We start from the raw sequence: 24,544 nt of genomic DNA on the forward strand, positions 1-24,544 counted from the left end.
AAACTCCTGAAACATTGGTGTTTTTTTTAAACTGCTGTCTCTTTGTAGATGATGATAGTTTTCTCAAAATAAGTCAAATGCACATGAAGTGACACAGAGCAGTTCTAGAAATTGTGTTCATGTGCTTATGTACTCCTATATTGAGGCAGCAGAGGTTGAAAACACTGCGAGCTTCAGTAGGCCTATATGTAGTAAATGAAACCATGTCTTTGCCATTAATTTACAGGAGGGGCGGACTGGGAAAAAAATCAGACTGGAAAAATCAAACTCATACAAACAAATTCATGGACATACTATTTTTTATCTATTTTAAATCTTTAATTTGGGGACATGCAAAATAATTAAAAGTTCTCTCCTGAACTGCACCTTCACTACCATTTTTCTCTTCAGTCTCTTTATTTTGCCCTGTTATCCATCTCTCGTGACTTTAATACTCAAGATTGAACAAAACTATACTTTACAATACAATACTCTACAATACTACAATATATTTATAGAAAAATCCTAATACTGTACACGAGTCATATTTTTCCCTTACAAAAATTAACCATGCTTTTATTAGCCTATATAAAAGTAAAATAACCTTGTTTATTTTTTTTACTTATTTTTATTTTTTTTGCAAATGGATTTGTATTTATTTTTAAATAAATACATTTGTAAAATAATTTTACATTTTTGGTTATCACAGTTAAACAATAGTAACCATTTTCTCTGGATTTATAGTTAAATATTAAAATGTTAATTTTCGTAAGGGTTGTGTTGTTGTCTGTCGTAGCTCCCCCTAAACCTATAAAAAAAAATCTGATTTTTTTTCAGCTAAATTACTACTGTAACATTACAACAGATAATAATGATGTCCTAGTATTTTGAGTGATGACTGATGAGCAACGTGCTGCTGCTTGATTAAATAAATAAAAAAACAAAGACAAAAAAGCATCTTTACAGATGAAACTGACCTGAAACCCTGAACAGTAGTTCTGCTTCTCTGCTCCAGCTGTGCGCTTCCACACTCCACTCTACTCTCTCTCTCTCTCTCTCTCTCTCTCTCTCTCTATTCTCTCTCTCACTCTCTCTCTCTCTCTCTCGCATTGATTACTCTGAGTCTGATCCAAACCGTTTGGCGGAGGCGCGGAGAGCGCGCGAGTCATGACTAACACTTGACTTATTAGAGATTTAATTATCAAATGGCGGATTCGCAAATGATCGCTTTAGTACATTCGGCAGGCAATTATACAATAATGATATTAAATAGCGGGCAAAATCGGCTGCCAGGCCACCGGGAATTGTCCCGGTTCTCCCGGTGTCCAGTCCGCGCCTGATTTCCACAGACACGCAGAATGTGGAAGTCATATATTGCATTTTTGGGGCTTAATATTCACAGACACTAGTCGATGTCAGGTTTTGATTCAAGTGTACTGACCTACTTTTGATTTAGTTATCCAAAATGTGGCATATTCCGTCCGCGTTAGGCATTTCGTTTTTATGACTGAATTCTACGAACCAGACTGTATTTCCGCATCCCGGGAATTATTAGGGCGGTATGTCTCAGAATAGTCAGTGCAATTTGGGAAATAAATCAGTTAAATCTGTATGTGGATGCGTGTAAACATTCAAATGTAATCCCCTTTGTAATCGTTAAAAATTTCATAAGTAACTGTAATTTAATTACTCATTTGTTCGTAGTAACTGTAACTAATTACAGTTACAATAATTTTGTAATTAAATTACGTAACGCCGTTACATGTAACTAGTTACTCCCCAACACTGGTAATACATACATAGTAGTACTGTAAACACAAAAATATTAACCGTAATATCGGAGCTGTATCAAACTGCATTGCATTGAACCCACGAGAATTATGTGGAATTGTGTCGAGGATGTTTTGGCATTTAGCATATCCATTTCACTCGTGCATTAGATTTGAAAGCATGCAGTTTCCGATGCAGAGCTTTTTCAGGTCATATGTGTCTTTCTAATCCGTCTTTTCCTCCAACCGTACACACAGCTGTGGGAAACGCTTGTATGCCCACCGCTGATGCCATGTGGTCAAAGCAGCTGTGCAGCTGATAACCAGTAACAGGCAGAAGACGCCGCGCGAGGCTGCAGCAGGCGTCGCGTCGCGCTGATATTTAAACCATCCACACATCGCGTATGCCAGAGATGCGAGTTGCAGCGGTTTCTGCGCTGAGAACGGAAAGATGCTTACTTTCCCGAGCCGACGCGTTCACGGATTGAGCTGGATTTCAGGGACACACCTGTAGATTTTTCACCTGCTCTGCATAATGCCTTATCTGAGACAGTTCCTGATTTTAGTGCTCTTCCTGGGCTCGTTTGGAGAATGCCGGAGTAAACACAGCACGAGAGAGAGGAGGTGGACAGGAGCTGTGGAAACTCAGAAGCATGGGACGTAAGTGGCAATTCAGTCTTTGACAGCTGAACTTGGATTGACATATCATGCTGCTGATAATGTGGATTCACAAAAGATTATGAAAAAGATGCTGATGTTGATGACTATTGTGGTGATGATGAATAGCAATTATCACATTGAAGATGACTGAAGATGTCTGTCAACAAGTAGCCTACACATAACATCTTTATTTCCATCTAATAAACTGAGGTTTCAACTGGATGTTTTTTATCGATTAACTTATCACTGCATGCAAAGACCTAATAAGGCAGCAATTCTACTTAAGGGTTAGTGGGTAGTCTACAATACAGATATTTACAGAGCAGAGTTGCAGATATTATACAGTTTATAGCAACTGAGATATACAAAATTGTAGAAATTAACCCAAGAATGCATGTGTATGGGTGGCAGTTTTTGCTTTACTTGTGGTCTTTTCATCTGAAAATTCAGGAATGGCTCGATTAAAGGGATAATTCACCCAAAAATAAATATTTTATGTTTATCTGCTTACCCCCAGGGCATCCAAGATGTAGGTGGCTTTGTTTCTTCAGTAGAACACAAACAAAGATTTTTAACACAAACCGTTGCAGACTCAGTCTTATAATGGAGGTGACTGGGAATCACAGCTAAAACATAGAATAAAAAAACATATACAAACAAAACCAAATTAAACCCTGCAGCTTGTGACGATACATTGATGTGTAAAGACACAAAACAATCGGTCTGTTCAAGAAACTGAACAGTATTTATATTGTTTTTTACCTCTGATTCATGCAGTGTCCGGACTGTTAGAACTCTCCTAAGTGTGTTCTCAGCAGCAGGCGTGTGAGGTGTCTTCTTCTTCTTCTTGCTTTACGCCAGATCGTAGACTTATAAGTTCATTACTGCCACCTATATCTCAAGTGGACACTACTAATTGAGATTGTAGATAGAGTGTCAATGGTCCATTTGAGAAATAGCCATGATTTCCATCCACTTACATTATATGACTGACGGTTTGTGTTAAAAATCTTTGTTTGTATATATTGTAATGCTTTATTTAATCAAAATGCTTTCTTAATAGGATTGGAAGGTCTTTAGGGTTAAATGGAAACTTATTACAAAAAACATCAAGAAATTCATTACAAATGTACAATGTTTTGTCAATCGATCAAGTGGTCAGTTATCAGCCAATTCTCCTTAAGGTCAAAAATCATTTGCACCATAAAAAATAATTTTTTAAAGTTGTAAATAAAAGAAGGATTATTGGAGCATATTACTATTTCATTCTTTTTACTTAATTTTTTTATCTTTAATTAAATTGCATTTCTTAGTAATTGTTTGTAAAATTTAGTGGCAATTTCTAAGTGAAAATTGTTTCAAACTAAATTTTCATTGTATCGGTTCTATATCGGTCTGTTATTTTTTACAAGCATTTGATGCCAATGCATCTGAGAAATGTGTTCAGAGATGACAGTGCTGCACATAAGAGCTGAGGTGATGGTGTGAACTCATTCATTGATGTTTTTCGCAGACTCATTTTTCGACCACCTTCATTAGACTGATTTCTATATGACAGCAGAGTGCCATAAATGAGGCCGTGGGCCAGGGCGCAATTAACGTGACCCAGACAGATGATACCGCCACTGAACCGAACATGTATCACTGGTGTGCTCGAACTGGTGCTTTTTACTCAGACAAACAGCCACGTGTCACAGGCACATTTCGCCCATCTGCCAAGGACAGTACGTTGGCACAAAGCTGTCCTGACAAACAGCTGACAAGGGTACAGCTCCATGCGTCTATAAAATTAAAACAAACAAACAATCTGCAGAATTAACATGTTGTTAGATTACAAATTTACATGAGGAAATCCAGCAGTCGCGCTGCAGACAGGGTGCCATTCATGGCAAGCTGCCTTCTGTCTCATAGTCACAACAGGAAATAAATTACAAATGGCAAGAAGCTGAGAGGAACGATGCAGTCTACTTCTAACTGGATACTTATTGAGTCACTGTCAGTGATTATGTTGTCACATAAAGAGTTAATTATGTACATTGTTTGACTAGAACCATCACAGTTCATGAATCCAGTGTTCAGTGCTCATCTAAGCATCTGTCGATAAGATCTCCTGTAATTAGAAAGCGATCCGGCTGCTGCAGCTAGCTCACCACTGCCTTTACAATTTGTTGATACGAGTGCCAAGCATGATCTTAATCCATCATTACACTTTTGCGGCTGCATTTTCACAGAAATTATGTAAACGCCATTGACTTTGAGGGTTCATACTGAATTTTTCATGTAACCACTGGTAGATTCCACAAAACAATAGTTCACATTGTCTAAATTTGTGATATAAGAGGCTGATCTAAGTTTTTTTGGGACTTTGAAACCCGCAGCTCCCTGGCAAAGAAGCCACCGGATGTGACAAAATCACGGCGACTGAAAACAGAGCAATTGTTGAAAGTGGACGACCATGACTTCACCATGAGGCCCGCGTTTGGAGGTTAGTTCATCATACTTCTGTCTTTGCGAATAGGGCTGCACGATTATGACAAAAATCATAATTGTCGATTATTCCCTTGAAATTGTAATTGCAAATACTAATTACAATGTCACAATTTAAATTGAATGATTTCAATAGTGTTATACTAAAACTAAAATTAAAACAATGGAAAGACCCTTAAGATAACATAGGGAAAAAAGCATGTTAAGCACACAGAATAACATTAGTGGACTTTGAATGATTAATCGCGGCTTTGAACGATTACGTAATTGTGGCATCCATAATTGTAAAAATTTTATTAATTGTGCAGCCCTAGTTGCAAATGTAAATTGCTTTTTTTTTTGCCAGAATTGATAAGCCACAACCTCACTCTCGAGCCTATTTTTTCAAAGACATCATGTATAGTATGCATAATGTTAAAGGTTTAATGTTAACCTCCTCTGAAGATTAGTCAAAAATAAGGCAAATGTTCTTAGCATGAGTCTAAAAAAAGACAATAACTCCTGTTGACAAAGGTTATAAAGTGCTATGATGATGTCTTCACTCCATTAGTTACCTAAGCCACAATTTTTTTTAGTTGCATTGTCTTGATCTCATGTACAGATTGCACATATTTAGTATGCACAGTTTGAGAACATTCAGGTCAGTTATTTTTCCAGCAGTCTTTAAATCTACATTGGCTCCCTCTAGAGGGGTAAACAGCCTCACTATTAAGCACAGTTGTGGCCTGTAATTAAGACTGGGATTTCAGTTTTACTGGAGTTCATATGGTTTTGAAAATTGGAGTTAACAGTTTAATGTGCATTTTTATAGGCAAGTGAATAAACCCCATTATTATTTGATATTAAGGAGGTTATATGATGTTGCTAAAAAGAACATTATTTTGGGTATTTGGAGTAATGAAATGTGTTTATGCGGTTTAAGGTTAAAAAAACAAATTATTTTCCACATACTGCACATTAGTGATTCTCCTCTATGCCCTGACTTTCTGAAACGTGTCGTTTTTTTGTACAAAGTTCATCATTTTGAAAAGCGAGATGTGCTCTCATTGGCCTGCTATCCAGTGCATTGTGATTGGCCGAATACCTCAAGCGTGTAACGGAAATGTTACGCCCCTTACCATGCTGTGATAATAAAACCCATTATTAATGAAGCATCCAGTGGGTATATAATTATGGATTATAATGACTTATACTGTCTTTTTATGCATTGCGTTGCGTTGCAGGATCAGGAAACAGTCCTCCATAAAATGAGCTGCACACATCTGTGTATTTGGGTTGAACTGTTCTTTGACAGTGTTGCAAATAAAACTTAACCACTGATTTCTAGTCATAGCCTCTTTTGGAAGACCAAACAAAGTATTTTTTCTTTCACAACAAAACACACAGCGTCTTCACAACATGGCGGTGGCAGTGGCAGCATCAATAAAGTTACGCCTTCTTTCTTTGCATGAACATTTGGGTGGCATTATGCAAATATTTCCAAATCGTGACGTAGACATGTGGGGGCGTGTTTAAACGAGGCATTTTAGGAGAACGTGGACGAGTCTAAACTTTTATTAAGAATATCTCTTTGGGTTTGAGACTTTAGTCTTTGCGATTTTAGGGATCTTATCTATTCACAAACAGCTTGTGACACTCCAAAGAGAAAGGAAAAACTTGAAATCATATGAAGCCAATGCCTGCATTGTGTAGCATTTTCTCCAAACAATTATTTACATAGAATTTTTAATTCATCAAATAGGAAATTTTAGAAAAAGTCTGAAACCAAATCAGTTTGTTTTTTTTAAACTAGAAATGTAAAGCTTAATGATTCTGAAACGGAAAACTATTTCTAGATCACTAATCAAAGACAGTCCATTTTGTGTCATTGATCATGTGATTCTCTGTCCAACAGAAACAGAATAACCAAACTGATAAAGACTGCTTCGAAAGTGATTGGAGTTCAGCAGATACTGCCCCAGGACATTTTTAAAGGACGTGTTGTCAAAAAAGCCTTTGCGATAATCAATTGCCCAACACACCCATTACACAAAGAGTTTGTTATTCTTCCATCAGGACGTAGATATAAAGTAATGGGAGGGAGAACAAGGAGGTTTAAGAACTCATTCATACCAACTGCTATTCTAATGTTAAATAATCTGTAATCATGAGTGTTCATTATGTGAGTGTTTGCTATGTGAGTGTTTTTTGTGATGTGCAGCACCAGTGCAAAACCAATTTCCTAAGGGATAAATAAACTCGAACTGAACTGAACTGTACAGATAATCATAAGTTTTTGCTTCCATTGAAGCACAAGTGGAGAACATAATCATCAGGTTTTACGCAAATGTGGAGTTTGTGGAATTCAAGAGCTGCTGTCATTAAAGCAAAGGGACAGAAACCAATTACTTTCTGTAAATAACTTTTTTCATGTAAATATTCCACTTGAATTGCTATGGTGATAATATAATTGCTCTTTTATTTCATGTTAGGAATAATAATGGATGTTTTTTTTCTAGAAATAAGCCAGCATGCTTTGAAAAAACTGCTGGATATGTGTGTGCAGACTGATCCTCTGGGAAGAAGAGATTATAAAATAGGAATAATTTACCCCAAAAAATGCAAATTGACATTATTAATTCTCTCGCATTTCATTTATAATCTATATACTGTGATATGTTCAGTGATATCAGTGATAGATGTTCAGTGATCAGTGATTTTGTCATAGTAATACGATATAGACACGTTCAGATTAAAAAATGGCATGTCAAAAGAAAAATGTTTGTGTGTACAAACATAACCTGCCATTTTTTATGTGCAAGAATGTAAGATTATTAAGGATTTATGACTTCTTATGGCTTCAGAAGACTTATTATAAGACTTTTTATTTTTATTGTTTTTATTTTCATGTTTGTTTGTTTTTTTTTGGGGTCACTATGAACTGTCACTGCAATGGTGTAAAGATTCATAAACTCTTCCGTTTGTGATCCATGGACAAAAAAACAGCATAAGGGTTTGGAATGACATGAAAGTGAGTAAATTATGACAGAATTAAAATTTTTGATCTTTTCCTTTAAACCAGAGACTTTTCTACCATGGCTAGAATGGTATTAAAGGATGATATAAGTGGAAGCTCAAGGCTTCTCTTTAAGTGTACAACACTTTGCACAAGTTTGTGCAGTAAAGGCTAAGAACTAAAGACAATTCTCCTACTAGTCCATAGTCCCCCTATTCTTTTTTAAATAATGTGTTCCTATATAGGGCAAAGAAAAAAACACTCCCGTGTTTGATGCTGTTCCCCCTCTGAATAGAGTATCTAAAAAGTCAGTCATTTGGATGCTCTGAATCTGCGTACGTTTGGGAATTACTCTTTGTTCAGCAGGGGGTCACAGCAAAGGGAATGGAAATAGCCCAAACATATTCAACCCCTAAGACATATACACAGATCTGTCAGCTCTGACAGTGATGCATTGTTGCATCTGCTTGACGGTGAAAACCTCACTGCTAGTTCAAAACATGATGTAATGAGTTCACAACTGTCATCCAGTGTCATTGATTTCATAGTATTATAGATTTTCACCATGGGATTAAAGGCCACTTTCATTTGCTTTTCTTCCAAAACACAAAATAGCAATCAATCAATCAGTCATTTTAAAATGTATTATATAAATAAATTTTATTTTATTATTATTATTATTATTATTTGTCTGTTTTTTTGTTTTATACAAGGTAATTCAGTTTTTCAGTAAATGTCAAATAAGCGAAACGATATTTTGGGTGTAAAAAGCTTCCTACAGTGAGGTTCTAAAAGCTGACCATGAAAACTGTACTGTACTGTACTGAAACCAAAATTACAGAGAAACTATTTTTAAAACACTGAAAAGGTTATAAAATACCACTGATTAAATAAAGAGGTTGGTTCAGAACAGGAGGCTATTTTGCATGTAGTCATTTCTCAAAAATATCTGGCAGAAACATCACAGAAATTTTTGCTCTGTCAATATTTAGTCATTTACAAAAATATTTTAAAATGTAGAATTTTGAAATGAGCCATTATAACATACTTTATAATAATAATTATTATTATTTTAAGGTAATTAAGTATGTTTTAAGTTATGTTTTTTTCAGTAAATGTCAAATCATTCAAAGGATTCTGGGCTTGAAGGTATAGTTTACCCAAAAATGAAAATTCTGCCATTAATTACTCGCCCTCATTCTATTCCCAACCCATAAGACATTTGTTCATCTTAGGAACACAAATTAAGATATTTATGATGAAATCTGAGAGCTTTTTGCTGCATAGACAGCAATGCAACTACCACATTCAAGTCCCAGAAAGGTAAAGACATTGCTAAAATAGTCCATGTGACACCAGTGGTTCAACTGTAATTGTATGAATCTACGCAAATAACATTCTTTGTGCAATGAAAAAAAAAGACTCAACTTCTCTTCCATGGCACATGTGTGTGCACTGATGTCACATGGTCTATTTTAACAATGTCTTTCTTTAACAAAAACATTTCTGTTTATGAGTCAGAAAGTTCTCAGATTTCATGAAAAAATTCTTAACTTGTGTCCTGAAGATGAACGAAGATCTTACGGTTTTGGAACGACATGAGGGTGAGTAATTAATTAATTCACTTTTGGGTGAACTATCCAATCAAAAATTGACAGCACATTTGTGAAATATTCCTTTACTGACATTGCAGCTCAAAAATACGGTATAACACCTGATGGACCAGACTGTATTAAAACCAAAATAATTGAGAAACACTTCTCAAGATATAAAAGGCTGTGAATTACCCAGTTACTAAACAGGCTGGTTCAGAACAAGGGGTTTGTTTTGCTTGTAGATGTTACTCAAAAATATAATGCTGTATTAAAAGTATTTCCATATGCATGGCTTTGTTGAACCATTTCTTTTTGCAGCTCAGTCGATATGCAATAATTATTAATAAATGAATAAAATCAAGGAAAAATGACATTGGCCTCTATCCTTGTATCCTGTTATATTAAACAATCCTTTTTAGCATGCTTTTCATCGACCAATTGCCGTATCCTATGCAATGATTAGTAAAAGGTAGCGCAGGTATGTGTGTACTGCATAATTGAGATTAACTTCAGAAGCAAAAGAGAATTGATAATGCATGACTGCAGTCTGGTTTAAACCCAGAGACGGCTAGCTGATGGTGCATAAATCTTATGCCTAATACTACACAAAGGGAGTATCGTTGATGTACATAGAACATATAGATCTCACCCCATGTTTATGGGTCATTGCAGAGCAGTATGTGTTTCTTGATGTGAAGGTTTAGACATATTAAAGATTGGTATCATGTTGTAGATAACACACATCCCTGTTTAATTCTGTCTGCAGATTTGCATATGCGCAATGCTGCTTTCAATACTAATGTTTGGGCCAGGGCAAGCAGCGCCTGAAAACCAGAGACGAAATGAAATGAAAGATCAAAAGATATCAAGTAACATCTCCATGCCAAGATGCCACATGTTTCGAAGCCAGCGGCTTTTTATGTGTTATTCGTACAGCCCAAATGGGCTGAATTCTCACATTCGGCGAAAGGATCAGTTAGTCTGTTTCTTAATGCATAAGAAACTGAGGACTATTGTAATCACGTTACATTTTGTTGCCTTTCTCACTTTTTTTATTCGTCCGTTAAAGACTTAAGCGGTTCTCTCTGATGGGTCGGTCCATCTGGAGGATCGCTCGATCTGCTATGGACTGAGGCGCTATGGTGCTGGTGACGAGATTAATCTGGCAGCAGTTTGTACTGATCGGTCGGTCAGCCAACCCCCGTGGATTAGCACATGCACATGACAGCTGGTTTAAAGACCACCCACTGGCCAAACATCAACCAGCGGTCGCCAGCTCAGTGTCCTAGCCTCAGGAACTTTTGATAATCAAAAATGGGAAAGGGATGATTTGATCATTTTAAGTTACCTTAAAATAAACAACATTATGTCATTTCAAACCTATATGACTTATTTTTGTGAGAAAGAAAAATAATTTTGATGACACGGTTAAGAACAACAAGATAAAAACTGAATATTTATTTATTTATTTATTTATTGGTAAAATATGCCTTTCATGAACTTTTTTCATCATCATTTTGTTGTTTTAAACCTCCATGACGTTTTTTCTCCTGTGGAATGCAAAACTAGATTTTTTTAAATTAGTTTTAATTGGACAAAAAGTTTGTAAATAGAAAGAGAAAATTATTTTATTTATTTATTTTTATGAACTAGCCCTTTAATGAACATTTGTTGTTATCATTATGTCATTCTAAACCTGTATGTCTTACTTTCTTCTGTGGAACACAAAAGAAGATATTTTTTATGAATTTTAAGAAGATAAAATGTCATATGGGTTTAAGACATGAGTGTATGAATAATAATTCTTTATTTATTTATTTTTGTTTATTTATGTTTTTACTAACTGTCACTTCACATCTATTCTTTTGTAACTTTAATGATCATTTTATTATAATCATAATTTTTTCTTCGTTTTACTTAAGTGAATTTTAAGAGAATAAACAGTAATATGAGTTTGGAACATCATAAGAGTGTGTAAATAATGTCAGTTTATTTATTTGTTTATGATGAAATCCCTTTAAGGAACATAATCATTATGTTGTTCCAAAATTACTTTCTTCCGTGGATCACAAATGGAGATATTTTTTTTTAATTTTAAGAGAGATAAACAATCATATATATTTGGAACAATTTGTGTAAACAAACATTTTATTTTTTTAAATTTTTTTGGTGAACTGTCCCTTTAATGATATCCTGTTATCACAGAGGTATTTAAAATTAGTTTTTAATGAGAAAAGCACAAATACCCACCTCCAAGTGGTAACTACAATTGAGAAATAGGACAGCTGAACTCAAGGTCATTCTAATGGTTTCAGACTCAAACTGAAAGCAGGGGGGTTGATTAGTTTGGACAGATCAATTTTACCTAGGAGCTGTGTCCTTAATCAGGCTTATTTGTGTGATATGAAAAGCCTTGATGGTACATGACAGGGAAATTGACAGGATGGTCCAGTGGGTGTTGCATGGCAATAGTTTACTTATGAGAATCTGGATTACATAAGAAAATTTGTAAAAGTCATCTCCACAGTTGGCGGTTATTTATCTACAGGACTCGGATGCATTTTCTGCAGCATATAAAGTAGTGCTTGTGCTTTTCCTGAAGGGTTTTTACGAGTGATACATTAAGTGACACGTAATGGCAAGTTTCAGTCAGTGTCAGTATCATTTTAAGCATCAAAGTTTAATCCACCATTTCCAATAATCTCATCGGATTACTAGGACTAGGAGTGGCCGATGGGATGCACTGAAAATCTCGTTTTGAATCTGTCTGTCGTTACTACATGATCCCCGTCCATATGTACAGGCCACCCACTGCCCATTTACCTAAATGTCTTACCTCCTGAGGGAGAGATAGCCCTATTACACTAATCCTGCTAAAGAGCAAGGCTTTAGATTTGCAACAAAAGACCTTACAAGTGCAACTCCATATACTATATCAAAGCTGCAGTTCCGGTTGAAGGCCCGTCCTTTGACGGCTTACGAACCGTCAGATGTCAAAGCAGCTGTTAAGCCTTTTGTGAACAGATCTGGTGGAAAGCGAACAGATCCAGATCTGGCCGTGAGGACGTATTTAATGATGCTCACAGAAGTCTAAGCGAACGCCCTGCTAATTGCACTGGTATGAATCTCTCAGAATCCAGTAAACAATGAGAATTATGAAAAATTAAGGAATGGCATAGACAAAAGAGGTCATATAGCAATGGGATGGAGAATATGGTGTAATTCAGTTGACAAACACAGTTGTATATGTTGTATTAATGGATTAAAGTATTTTTTGTGTGCAGGTCCTGCTATTCCAGTGGGAGTGGATGTACAAGTGGAAAGCTTGGACAGTATTTCAGAAGTAGACATGGTAGGTAATCCTAAACAGTTGCTTTTCACATGTGTTGTTTTACATAACAACCTCAACTATTTGACTCTAAATTATACAACATATGAGGACACATTAAACGGTTTAATTTTAATTTGACAAAAATGAAGCCTGTTTTTAAGATTTGTGGCATTATTTTCACTACAGTTTAGTACATTTCGGCCTCAAATTTTCGAATACGTCCACGTGTCTTTTTTAATTTTTTGATTAAATTTAAATATTATATTAAATTTTATTATTTAAATACAATAAAAACAAAGACAGTAAAATACTACCATTAATATAATAAATATAAAAACATTTATTATAATAAAATAGTAATTCTTATAGTATATATAATTTCTTTCTTTTGATTTTGATAAAAAATGGCTTTGACATGTTCTACACAAGTTTTGTAAGAATCACTCTCAATTTCATAATTCTCTAGCTTTTTGCCCATTTATTACTGGCTGTTTTGCAGTTACTGAGTCCCACAAGGGTATTCCTTAAAAAGAACTGCTGCGTCTCTGATGTCAGAAACTTTGATCATGGATCTTCTTTTTACTTTTGTTTTAACAGAGAATGACACCCAATCTGCCATTCTGTTCTCATGTTTTGGGTTTCCCTCTTGGTAGAAGCCTTTGTGCGATGCAACAAAGAAACTGTGTGGTGCTTTTATTGACCATATATAATTGCTGGCCATTTGAAATGTTTATACAAAAGAAAGCATAGAGAAGGGATGATCTGCTTGAGCGATTTAGAGAGGCATCATATGGAGGATTGAGAGTTACATCGACTTTCTATTTATAACAAGCTTGTAAGGAATTGATGTAAAATGTGAAATTGGCCTTGCACTTACTGCAGCAATAAAACAGTTGCCACTTCGAAAACTTTGTAGTGTGTACATTGCCAGTATTGTCACATAACCTTTAAAGAACATGTCTAGCTCATTTCACCCTGAAATCAAAAGAAAAAGATTTTGCTTAGGAAATAAGGGCATTAGGGCATTATTTTCATTGGGGAATATGGGGAAGTCGTGGCCTAATGGTTAGAGAGTCGGACTCCCAATCGAAAGGTTGTGAGTTCGAGTCCCGGGCCGGCAGGAATTGTGGGTGGGAGGAGTGCATGTACAGTTCTCTCTCCACCTACAATACCACGACTTAGGTGCCCTTGAGCAAGGCATCGAACCCCCAACTGCTCCCCGGGCGCCGCAGCATAAATGGCTGCCCACTGCTCCGGGTGTGTGCTCACAGTGTGTGTGTGTGTTCACTGCTCTGTGTGTGTGCATTTCGGATGGGTTAAATGCAGAGCACAAATTCTGAGTATGGGTCACCATACTTGGCTGAATGTCACTTCACTTTCATAATTTATGTTGTTGCAAACACAAAGAGTTCCTTCCTTGGATCACAAAAGCTGTCAAGCTTCAAAAGGATACCAAAGTCCCATTAAAGTGGTTCCTGTGACTTGTGCTCTATGTTCTTATGTCTTCAGAGGCCTTTTGGTCTCAGTTAAGTACGTAACCCTCATTCCCTTATGGAGGGAACGGAGACGTTATGTCGTGACCACATAGGGGGTTTACTTCAGAGCCCCAATCTGCTCTGACTTTCAGAGAAAATGCCAGTAAATTTTGGCTAGTGGATTTTAGTGGACCTGAGCCACTCTCCGTGGATATGGGTATAAATAGGAGACCGGTGCATCCACTCATCAGGTCTTATGCTGAGGAGCCTATAACGTGTCCCTGGCAACCAGCGATGGTTCAAGGTTGTGGCATGGTGACATAACGTCTATCTAACACTACGTATTTTGTTGGGACGACATAAAGGGTCCATGGAAAGCGCCGCAACCTGAACCCTGTCACAACCCTGCAATGTAAAAGCAAAAGCAGCTGCGTGTCAGACAAATGCTATGCAAAGGTCATAACCTTCCCATTGCCCCAGAGCAAATTCGCTGACCTTGAAACCCACAGGGACCAAAATGTGAGTACATTGCTACTGGAGATAGCCAAACCGCTGTTCCTATGACATTTTTTTTTATTAAGAGAAGGGATTGCGACCTTTGTGAAAGGCGCTTCATGCCTTTCCTGTTTGTTGTTTATATCTTTGGTAGTAACGAAGGGGAAGAGAGCCTTTCAGAGAAGGGTGCTACGGAAACAACATTCTGCCCTTAGAGAGGCATCATGTGGAGACCCTGATATGGACTGACCCTAGCCTGGGGCATTACTACATATGAAATGTTTCTCTGAGGCAGGTTCTACCTAGGAGTAGGGAGAAACGGGTGCCAGCAGAGACTGACAGAGTGGTCTGTCAAAGGGAAGACACAGGTTCATCGAGAGGGAAATCTTACTTATAATACACATATGGGATCACCCGCAGGGAATCAAGCCATATGGACACCTAGCCCAATAACACTCCATGTGGAGTGAGCACTCACCCCCAAGGGGCACATCTCTCCTTGGGTTTGGTAAACTAAGGCAATGGCATCCACTATCAAGGGGACCAATCTCTGCTTGGAGACAACGTTCCCTTTTTGCTGACTTCCGTAGCAGACAAAGAGTTTGTTGCCCACTTCCTATAACGGGGCAAGGTCACCCTCCGTGATCTTCGTAAAGACATGGGGGCATAGGGAAAGTCCGAAGGGAGGGACCCTGTACTGCCATGCCTGACCCTCGTCCATCAGGTCAACTGCTGCAAACCAATCCTGGGGCTGGATGCATCTGATGATGATTCCTCCAAGTGGTGGCGTTTTGTGGTTACAAGTTCACCGCAACCGCTGGGGAATGTCTACGTACCCCCTAGCTGCCCCTTTATCGAGGTAAGTGTGGACAAAGGAGGGAGACAAACGGCTTATAGCTGAAAAAAGGGCTCTTCCCGACTTCAGCTCCTTATGCACCTCCAAGAAAAAAAGGTACTGGTGCCCCATACAGTTTTGAGCCGTGCCCCGTGCTGAGAAACCAATCATCATTCGCGGCTGCCTGGGAAAGCATGGCCATCGCCTTCTTCATCCTCAAAGGGCGATAGCACATCCCCCAATTGTTACGACACACAGAATGAAATGCCAGGACTGTCACAAGCCAGGCAAGCAAAATCACTTGGGAGCTGCACGGGAGAGGTCCGCAGGGACATGCACAGCAGAGAAGCTCTCACTGTGACCCTCAGATCTCCAAGGCTCTACCCGGTGGTCCCCTGCTTGTGACAGGGAAACCGGGATGAGTAAAGACAGAGAGTGCCACTCCGTTCCCCGTGAGGAGAGAGAGGAGAGATTGCAGTGAAGCCATGCTTATATGCTTGCAATGAATGCATGAGTCATCCACGAACGCAGCTTCAATGTGTTGGGTGGCCATCGACAGAGGTCAGGTAATGTCGTGAGCCATCCGTGATGAGAAACTCCTCTTTCAGGGTGCTTTCACACCTGGCCTGTTGTTTCAGAACCTGGCGCGTTTCCCCCCTTAGCACTTTTCGGATGACAGACATAACAGATAAGTGGAATCCAGGAAAATAAACCATGGAACTTTGACCAATGAGAGAACAGTTTACTCACACGTGACTTGTATTAATAAATTTGGTCCATTTAGAAACTTTGGCGTGTGAAAGCAAATTGCACCAAGAATAAAAAGCTAAATTGAAAAAAAAGCTAATAATTTTAATCCATGTTTCGGAACAAATCATTCTACAGGTTTAAAAGCACCCTTAGTTGAAGCACCCAGGGGAATTGATGAATCATTGGGTACATGGCTGTTTGTGCCATCATCCCAACCAGGAACAGCTTCTTTCTTCCAGTCAGAACAAAAAGGCAAGAAGAAATCATTCACCCACTCAGCTCCGAAGCAAAAATCTGAATGAGTGGATTCACCTGTCGTCTATTTATCTATTAATCCACTAGCCGAAATTCATTGGCGTTTTCTCTGAAAGTCAGAGCGGATTAGGGCTCTCAAGTAAACCCCCTATGTCGTCACAACATAACTTGTAGTGACAGATAGGGAAACACTTTTATGGTGCTTCAAAAAGGGCAGAGAAGTTGTTGAAGTTTCTTGTGACATGCACAGTCTCCAAATGTCTCATTTTGTGTTCCAAGGAAAAAGACAGTCATACAGGTTTGGAATAACAGCATGTACAAGGTGAGCATGACCTGAGCAAAACATGAGTAAACAACATGTGTAAACGATGATGGAATTTTATTTTTGATAAACTATTCCTTTAAAATCATATCTTTTTCTTTCACATTACATGCATAAGAATCAAATATTTTTCACCTTACAGTTAAAGGCTTTGAGGGAGATATGTTTATCTTGCATCAAGATAGTGCCCTAATCACACAAAACCTTAATAGTCAGAAAAAGTCTTTATCTTATTAATGTCAAAAATAATTTATAATTTTTCTTCTATTAATTCGGGGTCAAATGTGTCAAATTCCCATGAGAATATCCCAAATATACTGTTTAAAAGAACAGCATTTTATTGAAACAGAAATGTTTATAACATTATAAATGTCTTCACTGTCTGTCTTGATCAATTTAATGCATCCTTGCTGAATAAAATTACTAATTTCTTTGAAAAAACAAACAAAACAAAAAAAATTCATCCCAAACTTTTAAACACTACAGAAAACAAAAAATGGTATAGCCTCCTCTAAAAATCATTGTGCTTTAACTGAAAACTCTCACAATTTCTTTTTCTTCATCTGTGTAGGACTTCACTATGACATTATACCTGAGACACTACTGGAAGGATGAGCGCTTGTCTTTCACCAGCACCACAAATAAAAGCATGACTTTCGATGGGCGCTTGGTGAAGAAGATCTGGGTTCCTGACGTCTTCTTCGTCCACTCTAAAAGATCTTTTATTCATGACACCACCACAGAAAATATCATGCTGAGAGTGTTCCCTGATGGTCACGTTCTTTACAGCCTGAGGTAAAAAAGCAGATTATCTACACCGGCATTTCAGACTTTTAAGAGAGCCATTATAATTCCAATTATTTGTAAATTATGTATATATGTATAGAGTTTAAATGCACGTACTTGTAAATGTACTTATACTATAATTCCTGTTAATTTTGTACAATGTAAGAAAAAGTTCATATTTGTTCAGTTGTTCAGCAGTTACTACATTTCACCATCAAGCAACTCAACTGTGGTTTCATTTAAATGTGGTTCGAAAACAAAAGCACGTCGCCGGGCTTAAGCATTTGCATATTGCTGCGGTGTTAAAATTAGAACGACGCTTCTGGCCTGTGATGTTTTTGCTGTGTCTTTTGTGCTGTGAGTTAAAAATTAGGCCAAGCTACCTGCGTGCAGGCTATAATCAAGGGCTAGGGCTGAGTTCAAAGTCAAATTTCAGACACTGTTCTGGCTCCAGGGAAAGTGTCATTATTGATGAGACTGGCCCAGATTATTTCCGTTGTCCGACAAATGATGGACACCACTGTAGAGAACAGAGGAGAGAAATTCAGAGCGAAAAATGAGACAGCCTTAGTGTCGGTTCAGTAAATGGCGCTAGTGTGCCATCCTTGACTAGCATTACTAAGCACATTTACATCGCATTTACATTTTTATTCTTAGCAGGAGCTTTCTTACCAAAGCTACTGTCATTCCAAGCCCATATGACTTTGTCTTTTTTGTGGAAAATAAAAGGAGATGTTTAGCAGAATTTCCAAGCTGCTCTTTTATGTCCATTGTATGGAAAAGAGCAGCTTGGACACTCTGCTAGAAAACTACTTGAGTTTCAGAGAACTACCATCAAATACACAATCTCAAACCCTCCAAAATAAAAGTTTGGTGTAATTTGAAAATAATTATGAAGAAATATGTTACTATTGCGTGCTAAAAGTTACTTATTAAAGTAATACAAATACCGATATTATTTTTTAAAGAAATATCATACAGCCAACATATTTTATTCCATGTTTTAATTTATACAGTTCTGTAGTGCAGCATCTTATTTGACCAAAAAAAAAAAATTAAAAAGTAATTATTTTATTTTAATTTGGTTACATTTTAAACGATTGATTGCACTGTTATTAGCCACCATTTTTAATGATACATTTTTCTTAAATCATAAAACACAGTACCCAGAAGAATGGAAAATTTAGTAGTAAAAAAAAAAACTCTTTCCATGGAATCCTATTTTAAAAGGCATCTTACTCTGTGGAGTTTTTGAACAAAAAAAATGTTTTACATTCATTCTTAAAGCTTAACAAACATATGGAAAGCATTCTCTACTAATGGTAAATTAACATTTATGATAAATAACAATGTATGATATGTAAAAAATATTGTTAACTTTTGGACATATTGCCCAGCTCTACAAGTAAATCATACATGTTTGGACATGAAGGTGAGGAAATGATGACACAATTTTCATTTTTGGGTAAACTATCAACAGTTACCAATTTCATTTGAATCCACATATGAAAATTCCATGGATTCTGGGTTCAAAAAGTGAATAAAGAAGGTGTCTGTGAGGAATATGATGAAATATAAAGATCTAAGACGGTGGGTTTCTGTATTTTCATCCAAGTTATACATGGTTCTTGTGCCCAGGGTCACCGTTACAGCAGCCTGCAACATGGACTTCAGCCGTTTCCCGCTGGATTCACAGTCCTGCTCTTTGGAGTTGGAGAGCTGTGAGTGAATCATTAATTTGTGTTATTTTTAGTGCGGCACATGCTCAATTAACTCTGCCAAGTTAGTTTTTTTCCTGAAACGGATCCTTCTTTTCTAGACGCCTACACGGATGAGGATCTGATGCTGTACTGGAAAAGTGGAGATGAGTCTTTGAGTATAGATGACAAAATCTCTCTCTCTCAGTTCCTCATACAGAAGTTTCACACCACCTCTCGACTGGCTTTCTACAGCAGCACAGGTATTGGGGGATTATTTGTCAAGTTGATTTATTTTAAAGTAGTATGGCCCCAAGACGGATTTGATCACTTAAGTCACACTTAAAAGTCTATGAATGGTATTACATTAAATATCAAAGCAAGTGGCATCTGACTGCAAGCATATGACGCTTTACTCTTTAATTCTCTGAGCTGGTTTTGCAGTAACATTTAATCAACTGGTGCCACTGGTTTATCAGATTGTGTTCAACAACAGTGTGTCCTAATTTTGAACAGTGTGTAAATATTTTTAGAATTTACAGTCTAACAAATGTCTTTTATATATATATATATATATATATATATATATATATATATATATATATATATATATATATATAGTTTTTGTTGTCTTGGTTTAAAATATAATACTGTTCAAAAGTTTAGGGTCAGTAAGACTTTTGATTGTTGTAATGTAGTCATTTCTGTTTAAAATAAGTGACGTACTTTCTATTAATCAAAGAATGCAAATAAAAATGTATCATGGTTTCCACAAAAATATCATATTATAATATGATATCAAATCAGCATATTAGAGTGATTTCTGCAGGATCACGTGACACTGAAAACTGCAGTAATGATGCTGATAATTCAGCTTTGCTATCACATTTACAAATTACATTTTAAAATGTATTCAAACAGAAAACAGTTATTTTAAATTGTGCAAAACTGTAATAATATTTCACTATGTATAGTACAATATTTCTAGTGTAGCTAAAGGGTTAATATTTGACTCCATCTGTATTTTTATCTCTTTCTCTCTTTAGGGTGGTACAACCGCCTGTATATAAACTTTACTCTTCGCCGCCACATTTTCTTCTTCCTGCTGCAGACTTATTTCCCTGCCACACTTATGGTTATGTTGTCATGGGTATCATTCTGGATTGATCGCAGGGCTGTTCCAGCCAGAGTCTCATTAGGTAAGATTATCGCAAATCAACATGTTTGCCTCAGGCATCACTGTTGCTTCCAATGTTAAGTTACGCACCTGCAGATTTTAACAGGATGTGCTGATTTTATCAAGGTATCACCACGGTGCTCACCATGTCCACCATCATCACTGGGGTGAACGCCTCCATGCCCAGAGTCTCCTACATCAAAGCTGTGGACATTTACCTGTGGGTCAGTTTTGTGTTTGTGTTCCTGTCCGTCTTGGAGTATGCAGCAGTCAACTATCTGACCACAGTCCAGGAGAGGAGAGAGCGTAAGCTCAGAGATCGAGCAGTTAGAGAGCAGGTAAAAAAAATAGAAATAAGTACACACCAAAAATAGAAAGTGTGTGTTTTTTTTCAAGCCCTCGTGACATGAAATGGAGGGTTTTGTTGTTCTTACTAGTACATATTTATTAGCTTTGATGGTAATCTGTATGCTAATATTCAACTTAAAATGAGCTGGAAAATGTGTATAAAATCAAGAGTCTTTCTGTTCTAGAAAACTTTTAAAATATTAATAATAATATAAACATTTCAATGTAAAGTATGTTTTTCTGTTGTCACATGACCTCATCCTAAAGCATATTTAATTTGGTTAGTTCTGTCATATCAGATCTCAGGAATAAATGTCAATTTGCTTTAAAAAAAAGTCTTCAGTTTTAGCAGTCTAATCAAATAATGTGTCTGGAAAGAAATTTTTAAGTGCTGTTGAAAATCACATCTTATATACTAAACTGGAAATGTAAGGTCGAGTGCATTGCACAGTTAATTATTTTTATACTCATTTTACATTATGCATTGTTTTCCAACTGTAAAACACTACTTTGTCATGACGTCATGACATTTTCTGTGTAACCTCGTTATGTAAATGTAAATAAAAATAGAGTAATTTTAATTCCATTTTACAAATAAATAACTCTTGTGAGTTCAATAAAATATTCAATCACAACACAAAAGATTGTGTTGATATTTTGTCCAACTCATCCATTAATAGAAAATCATGTCAACCACATTGCACTGTGGGATATTGTACATTACACAGTGTGTACGTTTTAAATGTATGTCTGTGCAAATAGAAATTTTGCCTACAGTGAACTGTATACAATATACATACTTAATATTATAAACTATACTAATCATGTTAAAAGGCTATTGGCATTATATTTTCATGTTAAAAAGCATGCCTTCTATATAGAGTGCAACAGTGCCCACCAAATTTATCACTTGCCTTGGTTCATGGAAGTTTTTTTGCCATTTTTCCCCATATTAATTTTCAGAGGTCTTTGTTTAGGAGTTATATGAAATGAACCAAGCCATCCAGCTACAATGGGAATTATTAACTGAGTTTCAATAATATAAGATGTTGGCTTCAACAGAATCATATTTCAATCGAATAGCAACCTTGTAGCTCACAGTTAATTAATTATTATCAAAAATCAGGGCTCGTATTCACAAAAAAAAATTAACTTAACACTCCTAAATAGCAGTAAAAGCTATCATGGCTAAAGACATGTAAACGTAAAAGAAAACCAAACTGGACACAAGAACCGCCGTTACTTTTTGCCCAGCTGGTTAATGAAAACTAGAATATAATCCAAGGAAAATGTGGAGTGGGGGTAACCTCCAAAACCAAAAGTTTTGAAATCAGCGAGTTAAGAGCTACTTTTAGCCTTAAGATGCTTTGTGAAACGGGCCCAGTTCTGTCGAGAAAAAGGAAAACAATTTTTACTTCTAGAACTCAACTGTTGCATTCTGTATTGTGTATTAACACATTCCCTCTCTCATCACATTACTAATGGTAATTAGTCAGCCATCAGCTAATTACCGCCAGCTGATCATTTACCCTTGTTAATGATCTCTTTCTTTGTTCTCTGTTCTCCCTGATCGCCCAACTCAACCTGTTCCAGTCATTGCCCTGCACCTGTGGTATGTCCCACACCAGGACCATGATGTTGGATGGGACCTACAGCGAGGCTGACACCAACAGCTTGGCTGGCTACACAGAAGCTCCCATGGTTCCCGATGAAGTGGTGCCAGAGAAGCAGGAGCACATGGTGGTTCATCTGTCAGTGAGCAGCGAATCTACCAACACTAAGAAAAAGGGCATCCGCGCCTTACGCATCATGCAGAACACGCATGCCATCGATAAATACTCCCGCATGATCTTCCCTGGAGCCTATATTATTTTCAACCTTATTTACTGGTCGGTATACTGCTGATCGTTCACCAGCTACATCCATCTTTTATAGTTTTTATGGACGTTTTTATACAACCATCCTTGATTTTGTGATGCACATCAAACATTGGCGCATGTGATACCAAACTGCAGTTAACTTTGTTGTCACTTTTCATAAGCAAAAAGACTGGCGAAATGCAAAGTGAAGGCAGGTTAGAAAGCGCTTCGTTTAGGACTTTTCAGGTTTGACAAATGAACTGTACAACACTTATCAGATTTTTTTACAGGCTTATGTGTTTTCTCTTCATGTTTTTGTCATTGAACTATTAATGATATAGTATGTACAGAGCAAGAAAGGCTGGTGTTAGCTTCTGTTTTAAAGGTGTACTAATTAATTTTTCAACTGTTATACAGCTAACAAAAATGATTTGTTTTAACAAATATGGTACACACTCACCAGATCCAGTCATATCGCTGGCTTAGTAAATGCAGGTGTGAATACATAATGTGGGTTGCCATGTTGAGATCATATGACTAGCTGTGTTGTGCAATTTAATAAGTTAAAACATTTTTTTATTTATATAGCATATATTTATACAGTTTAGCAGTGCTCAGGGTGCTCTACGAAATAAATAAATCAGAGATTAAACTAGTCAAATGCAACATAAATATTAAAGACACAACCTAATGTTCCTAGAGTTAACAGACAAAAAATTTAATAATTTAAAAAATTATTTAACATAATTATTTAGTGCACGTTTAAGTCTAGGCAAGACAGATTGTTAATGCAAAGGCAATCACTCATGTTAATGTAAATTATTTGGATGTATGTTTATGTGGTGTGTGTATGTGAGTGTATTTGATACCATTATATTTCTCATGCAAAATAAATAATATTCTCTTTACTGTGGCTCATCTGCATGCATGTTTATTTTATTGATTATAATTACATTTTGTATTAGGAGTGTACTCCAACCTGAAGGTGCCTTCACTTTGCCTTGAAGGTGCAGAAGAATTCAATGCAAAGCTTACATGGCAGTCAGTGCAAGCTAAATGTTAGTTTTTATAACATAGCCTTGAATACATCTTGAAACTGCCTTGCTAACAACATCAAACACTGAAGGTGATGGTTCATTTTGACGGGATGATTTTATTGCACATACAGGCATCACATTAAAATTTAAAATGTATAGGCTATAGACCTACAAATTTGTTGTATTCTTAAAATGCGGTACATTTTTTTATTTTCTTTTTATTTTTAGCATCTCTTTTAGGTTTCACAGCTGAGTCTAGTCAACACCATGGGATATTTATGAAAAATCAGTCAATAATAAAGTTATCCTTCATCCTGAACATCCATTCAACAAGGTCAAATACTCTGGTGAGATTTTTATTAATCATTTTGAGCTGTGCAGTTGTGACTTCAGTTTGTAGGCAAATCTGGAAGGCTAATTCACTGTTACCTTATGGAGAGACTTTCATGTCTTGTTCTAGTAATGTTGTCCCCAAACCTTTTTTATTCATAAATTAAAAAGGCTATTCTAATTTGAAATTCCTGAGGGAGTCCATGTCTCGGAAATGCTCATTTTCTTCCAAGTTGTTTGGGATTTATAGATTATTTTACTCATTTTCAATGGGTTAATAAAAACAAAAAAGGGCTATTTATTCATGTGATATTTACAATATGGTTATTTTATCAACACTAAGACATTATTTTAATAGTGGT

At 36.6% G+C, this 24,544-nt stretch overlaps 1 protein-coding gene across 1 annotated transcript; it reads left to right on the forward strand.

Moving 5' to 3' along the window:
* Nucleotides 1-1,796: 1,796 nt before the first annotated feature.
* On the forward strand, nucleotides 1,797-23,470 carry gabrr2a (gamma-aminobutyric acid type A receptor subunit rho2a). The gene is made up of 9 exons (XM_059520072.1): nucleotides 1,797-2,408; nucleotides 4,787-4,893; nucleotides 12,770-12,837; nucleotides 17,520-17,743; nucleotides 19,373-19,455; nucleotides 19,554-19,694; nucleotides 20,478-20,630; nucleotides 20,735-20,946; nucleotides 22,550-23,470. The coding sequence occupies exons 1-9, from the start codon at nucleotides 2,284-2,286 to the stop codon at nucleotides 22,859-22,861; spliced, it is 1,425 nt and encodes a 474-aa protein (XP_059376055.1). The 5' UTR covers nucleotides 1,797-2,283; the 3' UTR covers nucleotides 22,862-23,470.
* Nucleotides 23,471-24,544: the final 1,074 nt, after the last annotated feature.

The sequence above is a fragment of the Carassius carassius genome, chromosome 32, assembly GCF_963082965.1.
Source record: "Carassius carassius chromosome 32, fCarCar2.1, whole genome shotgun sequence".
Classification (NCBI taxonomy): domain Eukaryota; kingdom Metazoa; phylum Chordata; class Actinopteri; order Cypriniformes; family Cyprinidae; genus Carassius; species Carassius carassius.